The 11,996-nt window shown below is 48.8% G+C and overlaps 1 protein-coding gene and 2 long non-coding RNA genes across 16 annotated transcripts in view; 1 reads left to right on the top strand and 2 right to left on the bottom strand.

Annotated features, from left to right (window-relative positions):
• Positions 1-131: 131 nt before the first annotated feature.
• On the bottom strand, positions 132-3,023 carry LOC133142981 (uncharacterized). The gene is made up of 2 exons (XR_009710333.1): positions 1,174-3,023; positions 132-1,085 (listed from the first exon to the last, which is right to left on the bottom strand). It is a non-coding gene; the product is annotated as an uncharacterized LOC133142981 (long non-coding RNA).
• si:ch73-103b11.2 (protein outspread) overlaps positions 415-11,996 on the top strand; it is a 27,304-nt gene continuing 15,722 nt past the window's right edge. For 10 of the 14 annotated variants that reach the window (XM_061264681.1, XM_061264673.1, XM_061264678.1 and 7 more), the window contains exons 1-13: positions 415-1,059; positions 2,507-2,584; positions 3,734-3,799; positions 7,766-7,917; positions 8,164-8,248; positions 8,490-8,534; positions 8,901-9,114; positions 9,178-9,703; positions 10,261-10,390; positions 10,461-10,580; positions 11,347-11,403; positions 11,486-11,554; positions 11,621-11,710. In XM_061264681.1, coding sequence (XP_061120665.1) covers positions 940-1,059; positions 2,507-2,584; positions 3,734-3,799; positions 7,766-7,917; positions 8,164-8,248; positions 8,490-8,534; positions 8,901-9,114; positions 9,178-9,703; positions 10,261-10,390; positions 10,461-10,580; positions 11,347-11,403; positions 11,486-11,554; positions 11,621-11,710 — 1,752 coding nt within the window. In that variant the 5' untranslated portion in view covers positions 415-939. The remainder of the gene's footprint in view (positions 1,060-2,506; positions 2,585-3,733; positions 3,800-7,765; positions 7,918-8,163; positions 8,249-8,489; positions 8,535-8,900; positions 9,115-9,177; positions 9,704-10,260; positions 10,391-10,460; positions 10,581-11,346; positions 11,404-11,485; positions 11,555-11,620; positions 11,711-11,996) is intronic. The other 4 variants (XM_061264671.1, XM_061264679.1, XM_061264683.1 and 1 more) reach the window with 4 other exon arrangements.
• On the bottom strand, positions 8,728-10,551 carry LOC133142980 (uncharacterized). Its single transcript, XR_009710332.1, has 2 exons — positions 10,423-10,551; positions 8,728-9,972 (listed from the first exon to the last, which is right to left on the bottom strand). It is a non-coding gene; the product is annotated as an uncharacterized LOC133142980 (long non-coding RNA).

The raw sequence follows: 11,996 nt of genomic DNA, 5'->3' as shown, positions 1-11,996 counted from the left end.
CAGTTGAGTTGTACAGGATGAAAAGGTTTTCAAATGATTTATCATGGTTGCATTTTTTAACACATAAATCTGCCATTTGATTTGTATCTTCATTTCAGAGTCTGTATTTTGTTATTTGAGTTGATCACCGCTTGTACAGATTACCACTTTTTTTTTTTTTTTTTTTTATAAATAACACCTTTGGCTTTATTCAACTGTATCCTTGGGAGTACTTTTGCTACCTCTGTCCAGTACCGAATGTCCCACGGAACGGTTCCGGTCCGCGGCCCTGTGGTTGGTGACCAAAACTTTAAAGCCCACCTAACAGAGGAAAGGTGGGTCTTGATCGGCGTCCAATTGGTCAATTTACAGAGCGTCCGCACGGGCAGGCGCCTGATTGGTCAATGTTGCAGTCAATCACCAACTTAGCCCCGCCCTTCTTTGCAGACAGTTGATGTCCGGCCACTAGCAGCATTTAGACGAAAACATTCACTCAGCTGCACGAATTGAGCAGCGTCCATGGCGTGTTTTTCAACGTGAATTATGTCCGGACTGGAACCCAATCGCGTATGAACGCTCGTTAAATAGCAGTCCGGAGGTGGAGGAGGCGGATTGGACTCCCTTCGGTAAGTTGGCGTCGTTCCCCCCGCGATGGAGGCTGCTGACGGGACCCGCCAGGACCACCGCAGTGTCGTCCACCGCTCGTCGACGCTTGGTTGAGCAACGCATGTTCGACCCAAACATTGCGCACTCCTGTCTCCATTAGTCGACATCATCCAGAACTTCTTGGTGGGCTCCAGAGACAGCGAGAAGTTCTAACGGGTGAACGTTAGCCCCCCTGGAGCACGATGACCAGCATAGACGTGACCTAAAGAGACATTTCGTATCATTTGTTCCCAAAGTAATTTGTTTTTTTAAATTTGAAAGAGAACACGCATCCCGTCCTATCCTCGACCCACCATGTCAGTCAAAGAGAACCCCTGTAGGAAATTCCAAGCCAACATTTTTAATAAGAGCAAATGTCAAAATTGTTTTAAGCCTCGAGAATCTCACCTGCTCAACGACGAAGACCTCAACCAGGTGAGTATTTGGTCACTGCAGTGTTTCTGTGCAAAAAAGTCAAAGTGCTCTTTACCCCAAGTAGAATTAGAGATACTGAAGTTTTGATTCAACTTAAGAGTAAACAAATCTCACCATGAAAATGAATGGCCTTGCGCTTAGGTGTGTTTTTGCTTCATGTGTCAACATAGGCTAAAAGTGCAAAGGTTTGTTTCTCTGAATTCAATTAGTCATCAACCCAGGGATGCTTATTGACCTTAATGTCACGCTGAACTCCCAAAGCTTTCGACTCAAACAATCACCAGCTTCATCATCTATTTGTCACACTGTCCAAACACTTACGTGGATATGCTCCCCGCAAATCGCATGACTGTATGTTCCATTTGGTTGATTGTTTACAAATGGTCATATTCCAACAGTATTTCCCAGCTGGTCAGAGAGTGATGTCTCTGGAAACGTAACAGCGCACTTTCCTTCAAATATGATGGAAAATAGCTCGTCTTTCCCTGCGGAACACCGGCTGTCAACCTCCAACCCAGCCAGTTGTGTCTTAGTTGTAAAGTTTTCCGAAAGCGGCGCACTTGGAGGCGCGCCGGTGTCATTCGGTTCATGTCTCTAGCCCAGCCGGTTAACGTTTTAGAAATCTTTTTTTTTTTTTTTGCCATAAGAAACAATTGGAACTGACATTAGGCCACGTTCTAATTCGTGGAACGAGGAGGTCGGGGGCTGTGGCGACACGCGCCGTTTAACCACCAAAGCGATGAAGAGGAAAGCTTGACCTGAAATGATCAGAGTGTATTTTTCAAACGGGGCCTGCTGTCAGGTCACGTGAGGAAAGACGACAGCTCCTTTTGGGTTTCGGGCATATTTTTACAGGCTATCAGCGCAATTCCTTCCTGCAGGCGGGCCCGTTATCAGATAGCCTGGCCGCAAAGTTCAGATTGGAAAATTGCGGTTCTTTCATTTTGTTTACAGAGCGACCGTAGCTGAGCTCTGTCCCGCCGTACCTTTTGCAATCAAAACAAAAGCGGATTTTAAGGTGGATTAGATGTGGCTTTGCGTGGGATGAAGTTATGACTGTAATCAAAACCCCCCGACGGAGGAGCCGGCCGGCTGGCCGTAAATGTCAGAGCTTAATTTCTAGCCCACTGTTCTGTAGATTATTCATTTAATTTATTATTTTACATCCTATCATCTGAGCGGCAACGTCTGGCAAAATTCCTCGCGGCATTTCTCACCATGCACACATCAAGCCAGCCAGCTGTGGTTAGGCCGGGCTTGTTTGACTCGAAATAACTGCTGACTACTCAAGTGGCAGGAGTTCAAGTATGTGGCACAACTATTTAAGAAAGCATGCCAGGCCAGGCCAGGCCAGCCCGCCTTTGTTGAGTTGAAATTGCAAATTTATAACTTTCCCTTTTCCCCTCGCAAACAGTTGATGTTTATAATCGCATCTTCTTATCAACAGGCGAAGCCTATTTATGGAGGATGGTTGCTGCTCGCGCCAGAGGGGACCAATTTTGACAATCCCTTACACAGATCTCGGGTAAGTGGCTTCAATTCATTATGAAATGGATTAAAGAAGTCTTGTTTGCTAGCTGGCGTCATGATTTATATTTCAAGAGATTAAACGGCCAATTAATTTTTTAATTCACTTCGACTTTTACGTCTCATCAAAAGATGCCAATGGCTGTTTTCATTTTGCTATCTTTACTTACACTCTTTGGGAAAAACTTGGCTTTAGCTTCCTGTGGGAGCGTTTGGTTTTTTTTTTCCCTCCAGAGCGACAAATGGTTCACAAGCAATAACGATCCCGATATTGACATGATTCCGCTTTGGCACGGTGAAACGCGAGCCTGCCTCCGTCGAGCCTCCTTCTTTATCAACCCCCAGATAAAACCGTGGCGATGCATCCCAAAAGCGGAGCTGGGAGAATGTGGGGGAGGTGATGGAAAAGTCCCAGTTCTCACAGCCGCTCTGATGGATTCCACATGTTTTGTTTTTCAAGGGGGGGGTCGTTCACCCCTACGTTTGTCAATAGCCTGCTGTTTACATTGACGACACTGATTTGGTCGACCTCCTCCGATTGACTTCGCAAAAAAAAATTGTGGGGAAATCAAAAAAAAAAAAAATCAATCTTCAAAACTGATTTGTTCCGTGCTAAAATAGAATACACTTTCCAACATCACGTGGTAAATGTTTCAAAGGTTGGCTTGTATATTTGCTCTTTGCATGTAGGTGCACTAGAGTGCATTGATCCATTCCTCCCCCCTCCTTTAAAACTTGGAATGTGATTGCAGGGCGGCATGGTAGCGTAGCGGTTAGCACGTGCCCTGCAGTTAAAGTCGGGGGTTCGACTCCATAGCGCCTGCTAGTGATCACGCCCACAATTTCTGACATGTAGAAAATGTTCAGCAACATTTTTCTTTTCTCATTTTCTGCGCCTCGCATTCCTCCACCGTGTGAGAAAACCACGTCGTTGGGAGCCAAATGTGGCTCAAAGGGCGGGGAGTGACAAATATAAAATAAAACATTTTGACACTTTGAACAGTTGTGTGCCAGAAGCTTTTCTAGTCTGGCAGCACAAATTCCTTGACTTCGGTTCATAAAATTTGAAACCTCCAGCGCATTCAAAGTTTTCCAACGTTATTTACCTGTCATTGTTTATAATGGACATCTTTGTCTTTGGATGCAGAAATGGCAAAGGAGGTTTTTCATCCTTTACGAGCACGGCTTACTCCGCTACGCTCTGGACGAAATGGTAAGACATTTTTATCCCCACTTTTTGTAGAATTTACCACCTTAAGTACTTTTCACTATAACATTGCATATCTTCTCCCTCAAATCTTCTTCATTAATTTTGTCTCATCGAACGTATCGGTTTCTCCTCGGCCGATTCTTTCTTTATACCGGGCGGTAATGAAAACCCTCACTGTATTAGACACCAGGATTGAAGTGACCGCCCCCCCCCTCTCCCGAGATCTCTCCTTTGAAACTCATGGTCCAAAGTAGCGTGGCCGTGTCCGGAGGAATGAAGTTCCACCACACACGGTGTTTATGCGGCGTCATGCTCTCTGTTTGCTTTGTGGCCTGTTCAAATATTGTGCAAGGCCCTCGTGATAGCGTCGGCTTCCCAAACGAAATGTGGATGAGATGGTTTTTACAGTTCTGTATTGTATCAACTCGCCGATGTTTTTGTAAGTCACCTGTTCTGGCTGCAGCGTGTCATGCGATTGAACCAGAAGCGGCGCTCGTATTCTGGTCAAGCATCAGCACATCCTTTATTTCAGCTTTTGTGGCATGTTCTGGCACAAGAGCGTGAAGAAAAAGCTGGCCCGTGCGTCCTCTGTGCATTGTCGGCCGGATGTCAATCATCCTCTGTTCATCTCCTTACTGAATGTCGGAGGGTCGCTCGATATACTTGGAAAAGGTCATTTTGTTGTTCCAGCACGTACGTCTATGGCAAGAACATCGATTCGCTTTCAGCGAATAACCGAGGACTATTCAAGTCTCCTGTACTCGACTCTAAAAGCCGGTTTCCCGGGGCAACCGGCACAGTTATTTCAGAGGGGGGACTTTGTTGCCAAGGGCAACATGTTCTGTCATTTATTGCTGCAACAAATGCCTAAGACGTGTACTGTAGAACAATGGACAGAGTTAGCTTCTCTTCTTCTCCTCTTTGCAAAAGTGAGCAAGTCGCTCGGGTGAGCCCGATCAGAACAAGTGCGTCGGCCGAGCTCAAATATATAATATATAAAAAATGGAGAAGTGGCTTTTTTTTTTTTTTTTTGCTGACTTGCAAGTGTTCTTGTGTGTGGTCAAGGGCGCTTGACTGCGTCAGGAACATGTGCTGCCCGCGGAAACTTCAGCGTCGTTACCATAGTTGAAGTCGTTCGAGCCCGTCCGTCCAGGTACACAAAAAGCAGACGCGCGCATCGGTGCGTCGCGTGGTGCTCAGGACTTGTCAGATGGCCGTTAAGAACCCTCCACCGGCACGTGGATGAGTGATAATGACCAACACCCACGTTCAAATAACCGCTCGACATTGCTCATCTAACCATTAGTAGGTGGCGGCTTAATGCACTTTTGTCCAGCTCGCCAAAAATAGCTTGTGGGAGGCGGTACTGCTGTTAGCTCACGCTCAAACATTGTACAAGTTTCATTTGGAATTGTTGTAAAAATATACGTATATATCAGTGATGACATCGATTAATCATTTTCACATGGGTGGTCGGCTATAAAAAATGTTGTTGTTATTTTTCGAGTCCTAATACAAAAGTGACTTAAATCAAAACGGACTGTTAAGTGTGTCGACCGCATCCCCCTCATTATTCTCCACAAGAACATGATGTGCTCATTTTGTTTTTCCTTTTTTTTTTTTTTTAGTCCTTTTCGATTCGTTTCCTGTGTTTACTGGAATTCAAAGATGTCAGACCTCTGAGAAGCACCCGTTTGTAGCGGGCTGAAGGAAGGCGTGTCGACATCTAAGAAAGACACGATTGTTGTATTCGTCAAAGAAATGTTATCAGTCTGGGAAAGAGCACACCCACTCGGGCTAATTCTGGTAAGACGGGGCGAGTGTGAGCAACAGGCCACATGACAAAAGTTGAGCGGAGCACCTGTTTAGCTCTCTTTTCCCAGCATATCTGTCACCATCTCATATTATTTCTCGCAAGTCCACGATCGTTCGGAGACATTACGTAACGCTTGCACGTTAAAAAGCGCGTGCGTGTGTTTGGCATCATCTTTCTTAATACAACAACCAATTTGGAAATAGTGACGGTGAACCTTCTCTTCATCCTCTGACACTTCCCTCCTCTTCCTCCTCCGCATCCATGACGATGCCGGCCTCCGAACAGGCCGCGCGAAACCGCCCACGCTGCTCTCGCTATTTGCAGCGAGGACCAAACGCCGCGGCTGCCCACGCTCTCCCAAATACCTGCTGGCAAAAGTGTGAAGCGCGTTCGCAGCTGGTCGAGTTTGGATGTGGATGGACTTTGGAGGTTATTCCCGAGGCCATTTCCTCCTTGCGGCTTACACTCGTGTTTACCTCTATTGTCCCGAGTTGCTAGGGAAAGTTTTCTGTTATCGGTAATGAGCAGGATGTCGGAGACCCAACTTGTGAGTCAGGGTGATTCAGTGCCAGCTCATCGTCGTTCCTCCGCACAAAAGGCGAGCGAGCGACCGTGGGCGCCGGCTTTGGAACCTGTTTGAGGGTTCCTGTTGTTGCACGTCGAGGCGTTTGAATTTGTCAATCCCGGCAGACGAGTGACACCTAACGCCAGACAGATGTTTACCAACTTCTTACAGGTTTTTGTAGCTGAGCAATATCCCTCGCTGAAGTTCTGATTTGAGAAAGAGCGCTCGTACAGTTCCCCTGTAGCTGACAATCCCACATTGTGTGATCTTGCGCCGCCGCACAAAGGCCCCATTGTGCTCGGACATGGCCCGGAGAGAGGGGACGGGGTCTGAGATAGGTGACAGCGGTGTGGGTTCAAGGGGGGCCCGGTCTGGGGGCAACAGCGGACCCAAATAGTGTGTGGCCATTGCTGGGAGGGTCCACACGTGTGAGCGGAGACTCGTGCTGCTTTTCCTCTTTTCTCTGATTGCCATGTCATTTAACATTTTACTGCTTAAGAACTTGTGGAACTGTTCCCAGAATCACAAATTTCTGTTTTCACTCCCAAGTCCAGGACAAGACTTGCACAAGCAGGGGCGTCCTCTCAATTTTGTTTACGCAGACCGATGGGCAGCCCACTAAAAGCATTTATTGCCCACCGACCAGTTGGAGATCCCTAATCCGCCCCGCCACTTTTCCTTCCTGGCTCCTCCGGGCCAAGTCTGAGAGTGACAGGGCTCTCAGGTCAAGCTGACGCCAGTCTCCCCTTTTTGCCATCTGAAGCAGGCCCACCAGGCCCTCGCCCAGCTGTCCCAGAGTCTGTTTGTCCGTCTCGCTGTCAAGCACAGCTGTCGTGCCGACCTCTCACCCAATGGAGGGCCCTTCATTGGTTTTAATCCACGGGCAAGTGGCTACCACTGTGGCACACCGAGTCATGATTTGGTGATGTCGCGAATGATTAAGTGTCACCACATCAGCATTTGGAGCCGGTTCAGAATTCAAAAGAGGTCAGCGGTTAAAGTCACGGGGACACGCAGCTAGTCGACCGCCCTCGGGGTGGGATTACCATCAAGTATTGACTTCTCCATCCACATCAGAGGCCATGCGCCCGATTTAATTGCTCTGGTAAGAGTCATGGCACGGTTAATGCTGCACAAATAGGTTTTCCTGAATGTGATTTATTGGCTCAGCGGCCAAGTCGAGTGCGATGCCTTTTAATCTCGTCCCGACGCACAGAGGGCTGTAATTTATTATTTGTGGCTGGTACTTATAGACACCGAGACACCGCAGCGGTCGCGTGCTGTAATGTTTCCCGTATGTGACGGCGGAACGCAAACGTTGTTCAAAGAATGCTCGTTCCGCTCCGCATGACTCGCGTGACTCTTTTCAATGACTATAGAACATATTTCAAAAGTGGACAAGAAAACCAAAATGTCACAATGCCTCCTTTATTGTCTTCTTAAAGCACATTTGGAGTCGAAGCGCCGACTGTTGATGTCTGCTGTGCAAATTCTGGCACCGTGTTGACGTCTGGGCGGATTATGCGAGAACATCACGCCGCCGCCCTTCTGTCGCACTTCCTGCATGTCCTTCTGTTGTGTCTTCCAGCCCAGCACTCTTCCCCAGGGCACCATCAATATGAACCAGTGCTCCGATGTCATCGACGGAGAGTCCAGGACGGGTCAGAAGAACTCCTTGTGCATCCTAACCCCTGACAAGGAGCACTTCATTCGAGCCGAGTGTAAAGAAATCATTAACGGGTAAGCGGGCTTCTGGAAGAACTGGGTCAGGTGAGCTCAGAGTTACGGGCTGAGTTTAAAAGACGAGAACGCGATTGGTTTCGCTATCGGAGCGACTCTGCCCTCTGCTGGCTTCTTTGGAATACTTGTCCTTGGTGACTCAAACGCACATTGTTGGTATTCAATCAAGTGTGCCGAGCCCTAAAATGCATTTTTGGGCCGAATGAAATATCATGTTTGTTCACGAGATGTTCTCTCACTCTACAGATGGCAGGAAGTTCTGACCGTGTACCCCAGAACGAACAAGCAGAATCAGAAGAAGAAGCGCAAGGTGGATCCGCCCACTCAGCAGGTAACGCATTGCTTGCCACTTCACCCGCAATGTTGTGTGTGCCCGCAAAGTTTCCTCTGAGGTCCATTGTTTGGTCCCCCTAATGACGCTGGCATAAATGAGGCCGAGTTGACGGACGTTACATAACTCAGAGTGGCCTACGCTCAATAAAGTCTGCCTCTTTCTAAAAATGATGCAGAAAACTTTGTAGTATAATGGTAACTTTGAAAGTATGTGAAATAAAAAAGCTTTGTGTGATCAGCAGAGGGGGCAGTGTTTATCCACCAAGGACATGAATGGACATCCAGTGAGTCAGCTCCAAAAATGCAGAAGCAGATTGTCTATTTAACACTTTTCTTCTAACATGGAAAGGCTTGATTGGAATTGCATGTTGGCGGTGATTGACCACATTGGGGGCTGACACAATCAGGTGTTGGGAAAAAAAAAAAAAAATCAATACACAAGTTTCCTAAAGGCAAATATGGGATCAACATAACAAATTTCAGTTGAGTGCTTTTATTTTTATTTCTTTCATCAATCAAATCACAGATTATTTCTTCTTTTTGTGTACTAAAATGAAATGCATTTTGCGCTTCTATTCTCATTTTTCCCCTAGTCTCAATTTGACCTCTCCTCCTCCCTCCCCCTCCTTCCATCCCAAACCCCCGTCCAGGAACCGGGTCCGGCCAAGGTGACGGTGACCAGTGGCGGCGGAGGCAGCCTGCCCAGCGGCATCGCCGGCGCCGAGCGCGTCCCGATGAGCCGGGCCACTTTGTGGCAGGAGGAGAACCGCTGGAGTCGGGCCACCATCCCCTGTAGCCGCAGCGCCTCCTGTCTTAGCCAGCTGGGCCAGAGCCAGCCCGACTCCACCGTCACTACTCAAGATGGTTAGGACAATCATTTGCTTAGTAAAAATAAAAGAAAAAATCAACAACTTGTATGAATTACAGATGGTGGAATGATGAGCAGCGGACGCAAAGTACGGGTGGAGAGCGGTTACTTTTCCCTGGAAAAGACCAAGTCGGAGCCTTCTCCAAAATCCGCACAGAATTCCCAACCAGCGCAGCCACCCCAGCAACTCCCCCTGTCCTCGTCCACCTCCTCCTGTTCCTTAGGAGCTCCCGGTCACAGGTACAACTCTGAACCCGAAGGCCAAATTCCCCCCTGTCCCCCCTCCCCAGGAGCCCTCGCGTCCCCTAGCTACTCCACCGTCAGTTCCTCCCAGAGCTCCCTGGACTCGGAACCCAGCGGCGCCACCGCCGCCTGGGAGGTCCGCGGCGGAGGGAGCGACGCTTGCGCCAATAGCAGAGGGGGTCGCGCGGGCAGGCAGTACGCGGCGCTTTCGGACGTGCCGCGAGCGCGCAGGGTGACCTACCGCGAAGCCTTCCGTGCGGAAAAGAAGCAACAAGAGCTAAGAGCACGCACGCGGAGTCCCGGACGAGAAGAGGTGGCCCGGCTGTTTGGGGAGGAGCGCAGGTGAGAGGAAATGGATCCCAGTCTTGCATGGCATCGTCTTGACCAAGACGTCGATTCTATTTCGGGGTGCAAGCTTTACTTTCTTTGCTGTGGCTCCTTTCCACTTTTTGCTAGCTCCTTTTGTCGTTTTGATCTTTTCCAGGGGCTTCTGAACAGCAACCCCTCCGACTCTATCCCAAAGCTGTTCCCTGCCGGTCACCGTCGGTTCCTGCTTTCTCTCATTTCATCTCTTCTCCGCCTGGGAGCGCACACACACAAACGCTCACATGCTATCGTTTACACACACACACACACACACACACACACACACACACACACTCACGTTACTCACGTTTGCTGGTACAGTACATTGGTTTCCTCTCTTTTTCTGACACCACCTTAACCGATATTTGTTATGGCTGCTTCCCCTGCAAAGCGGCCATCTTCCAAATCTCTTTTAATTGAACTGCCGCGTATCATTTCACAATTTACTCTCTGATGTGTTGTCAAGTTCATCTCACGGGGAGATTTTTAATTTTTATTTATTGAACAGCAAGGTGATCTTCTGTCGTTCACAGACGTTCGCAAGTCATCGGCCGATTCAAGGAGGAGCGGATGGACACGAGCGGCTCCAGCGAACCGTCATCAGACGTCACCCGCGTGCAGCGACAAGGCCGCAGCGAGAGACGCTATCTGGCCTTCAAACCCGTACGTGGAGCTCTGAAGTCCGCTTGACTTACTTCCATTACTGAGAGCTCGTTCTCTGGTGTTGTCGCAGGACACGTCGTCATCGGAAGCCGGGAATGAGCGCTCGGTCCCGGACGTGTCCGTCTCCACTTTTGCAAACTTAAGAAGAGCCAAATCGCTTGACCGCAGAGTCACCGAGTCCTCCATGACTGTGAGTTCCTCCAATCGTGTAAATAAAGAAAATTGTACAGGACTTGCACCAGCCAGCCAAACAGAATAATGGAGTCCAGAGTGTCAGATGAGCTTAAAAAAATAAATCGTACATGACATATTTAGTTGAATACCCGGGAATGTGCCAAGGGTGATTGGAAGTGTTTACTCCTTCCACACTATGAATACGTGTAAAAGTATCCTTAGTTCCTCCACGCGGGATTAAATCGCTGGCCGGCAAGCTGCTTAAGGGCGCAAAGGTGACCCCAGACCTGCTCAGAGACTTGCGGTAATCGCCACGGTGGCTCCCTGCAATTTAGCCGCAGCTGCCAACGGCCCCGCCCACCCACTTGCTCCCACACACTGACAGCGCCACCGCCGCTACTGCCGTTTTATAAATAGCCGACGGTGGCAGTTACAGTCGAGCGTGCTGAGAGTCGTGCCCCCCCCTCCTCTCGGGGTAGAGCGACAGCAGAGTGGATTGTCAACACATGAAGTGAAGGCAGATAGGCGTCGCGATGACTCTCTGCCAGACGGTGACTCCGCCGCGCCTGATGAAGCTAAACAAAAACAAGGTAGAGTGCGCGCGGGCCCCGTTCGGACGTTTGCGTTTGACCTCGCTGTCGTCACCTTTTGGCACTTGCGCTGACTCGGCGGAGGTGGTGAGCTGAAAATCACAAAGCGGTTCATCTTAAGTCAATTTGCCGGTGTCGCACAAACAACTCATGGCCAGTGCAAATCGAACTCCTTCTTTGTCCTCACTACAGCCCGATCTGCTGAACTTCAAAAAAGGATGGATGACCAAGCTCTATGAAGATGGAATGGTAATCATCTTTATGGCATCTGCTACTTTGTACACTGCCCGAGTCTATAACTCATCCCCCCCCCCCCCCTTCCCCTCCTCAGTGGAAGAAACACTGGTTTGTCCTCACAGATCAGAGTCTGCGCTACTACAAGGACTCCATAGCTGAAGAGGTGAAGAAGTGTGTCCAAGAGACAATTCTTGTTCCACGTGTTGACAACCTGCTCCGCTCTTCCCAGGCTTCCGAAGTGGACGGCGAGATTGATCTTTCCACATGTTACGATGTCAAGGAATTCCCTGTCCAGAGGAATTATGGCTTCCAAATCCTGGTTAGTGCGTGTCATCCATCGCGCTGCGTCATTTATCACCAGTCGGGATTGAAAAGGACGCGTCGTCAACTCGTTTAGGCGGGCTGCCCGTTGCCAGTCTATAAACGGCGTTTAGACACCATGCGGTGCAACTTAAGGTATCGGGTTTTGCTTTTTGAAGTGATTCTTTGTCTGTCGCTTGACTTGTCATGTCACCGTGACATCAGCGTCTAAATCTGACGCATCGGTTACCAGCCTCGCTTGCATAATGGCTTTGTAAACATTTGAAACAATGTCAAGAAATGTG

Source organism: Syngnathus typhle, linkage group LG18, assembly GCF_033458585.1.
Source record: "Syngnathus typhle isolate RoL2023-S1 ecotype Sweden linkage group LG18, RoL_Styp_1.0, whole genome shotgun sequence".
In the NCBI taxonomy this organism is placed as follows: Eukaryota; Metazoa; Chordata; class Actinopteri; order Syngnathiformes; family Syngnathidae; genus Syngnathus; species Syngnathus typhle.
This window is presented reverse-complemented; position numbering and strand designations above follow the sequence as displayed.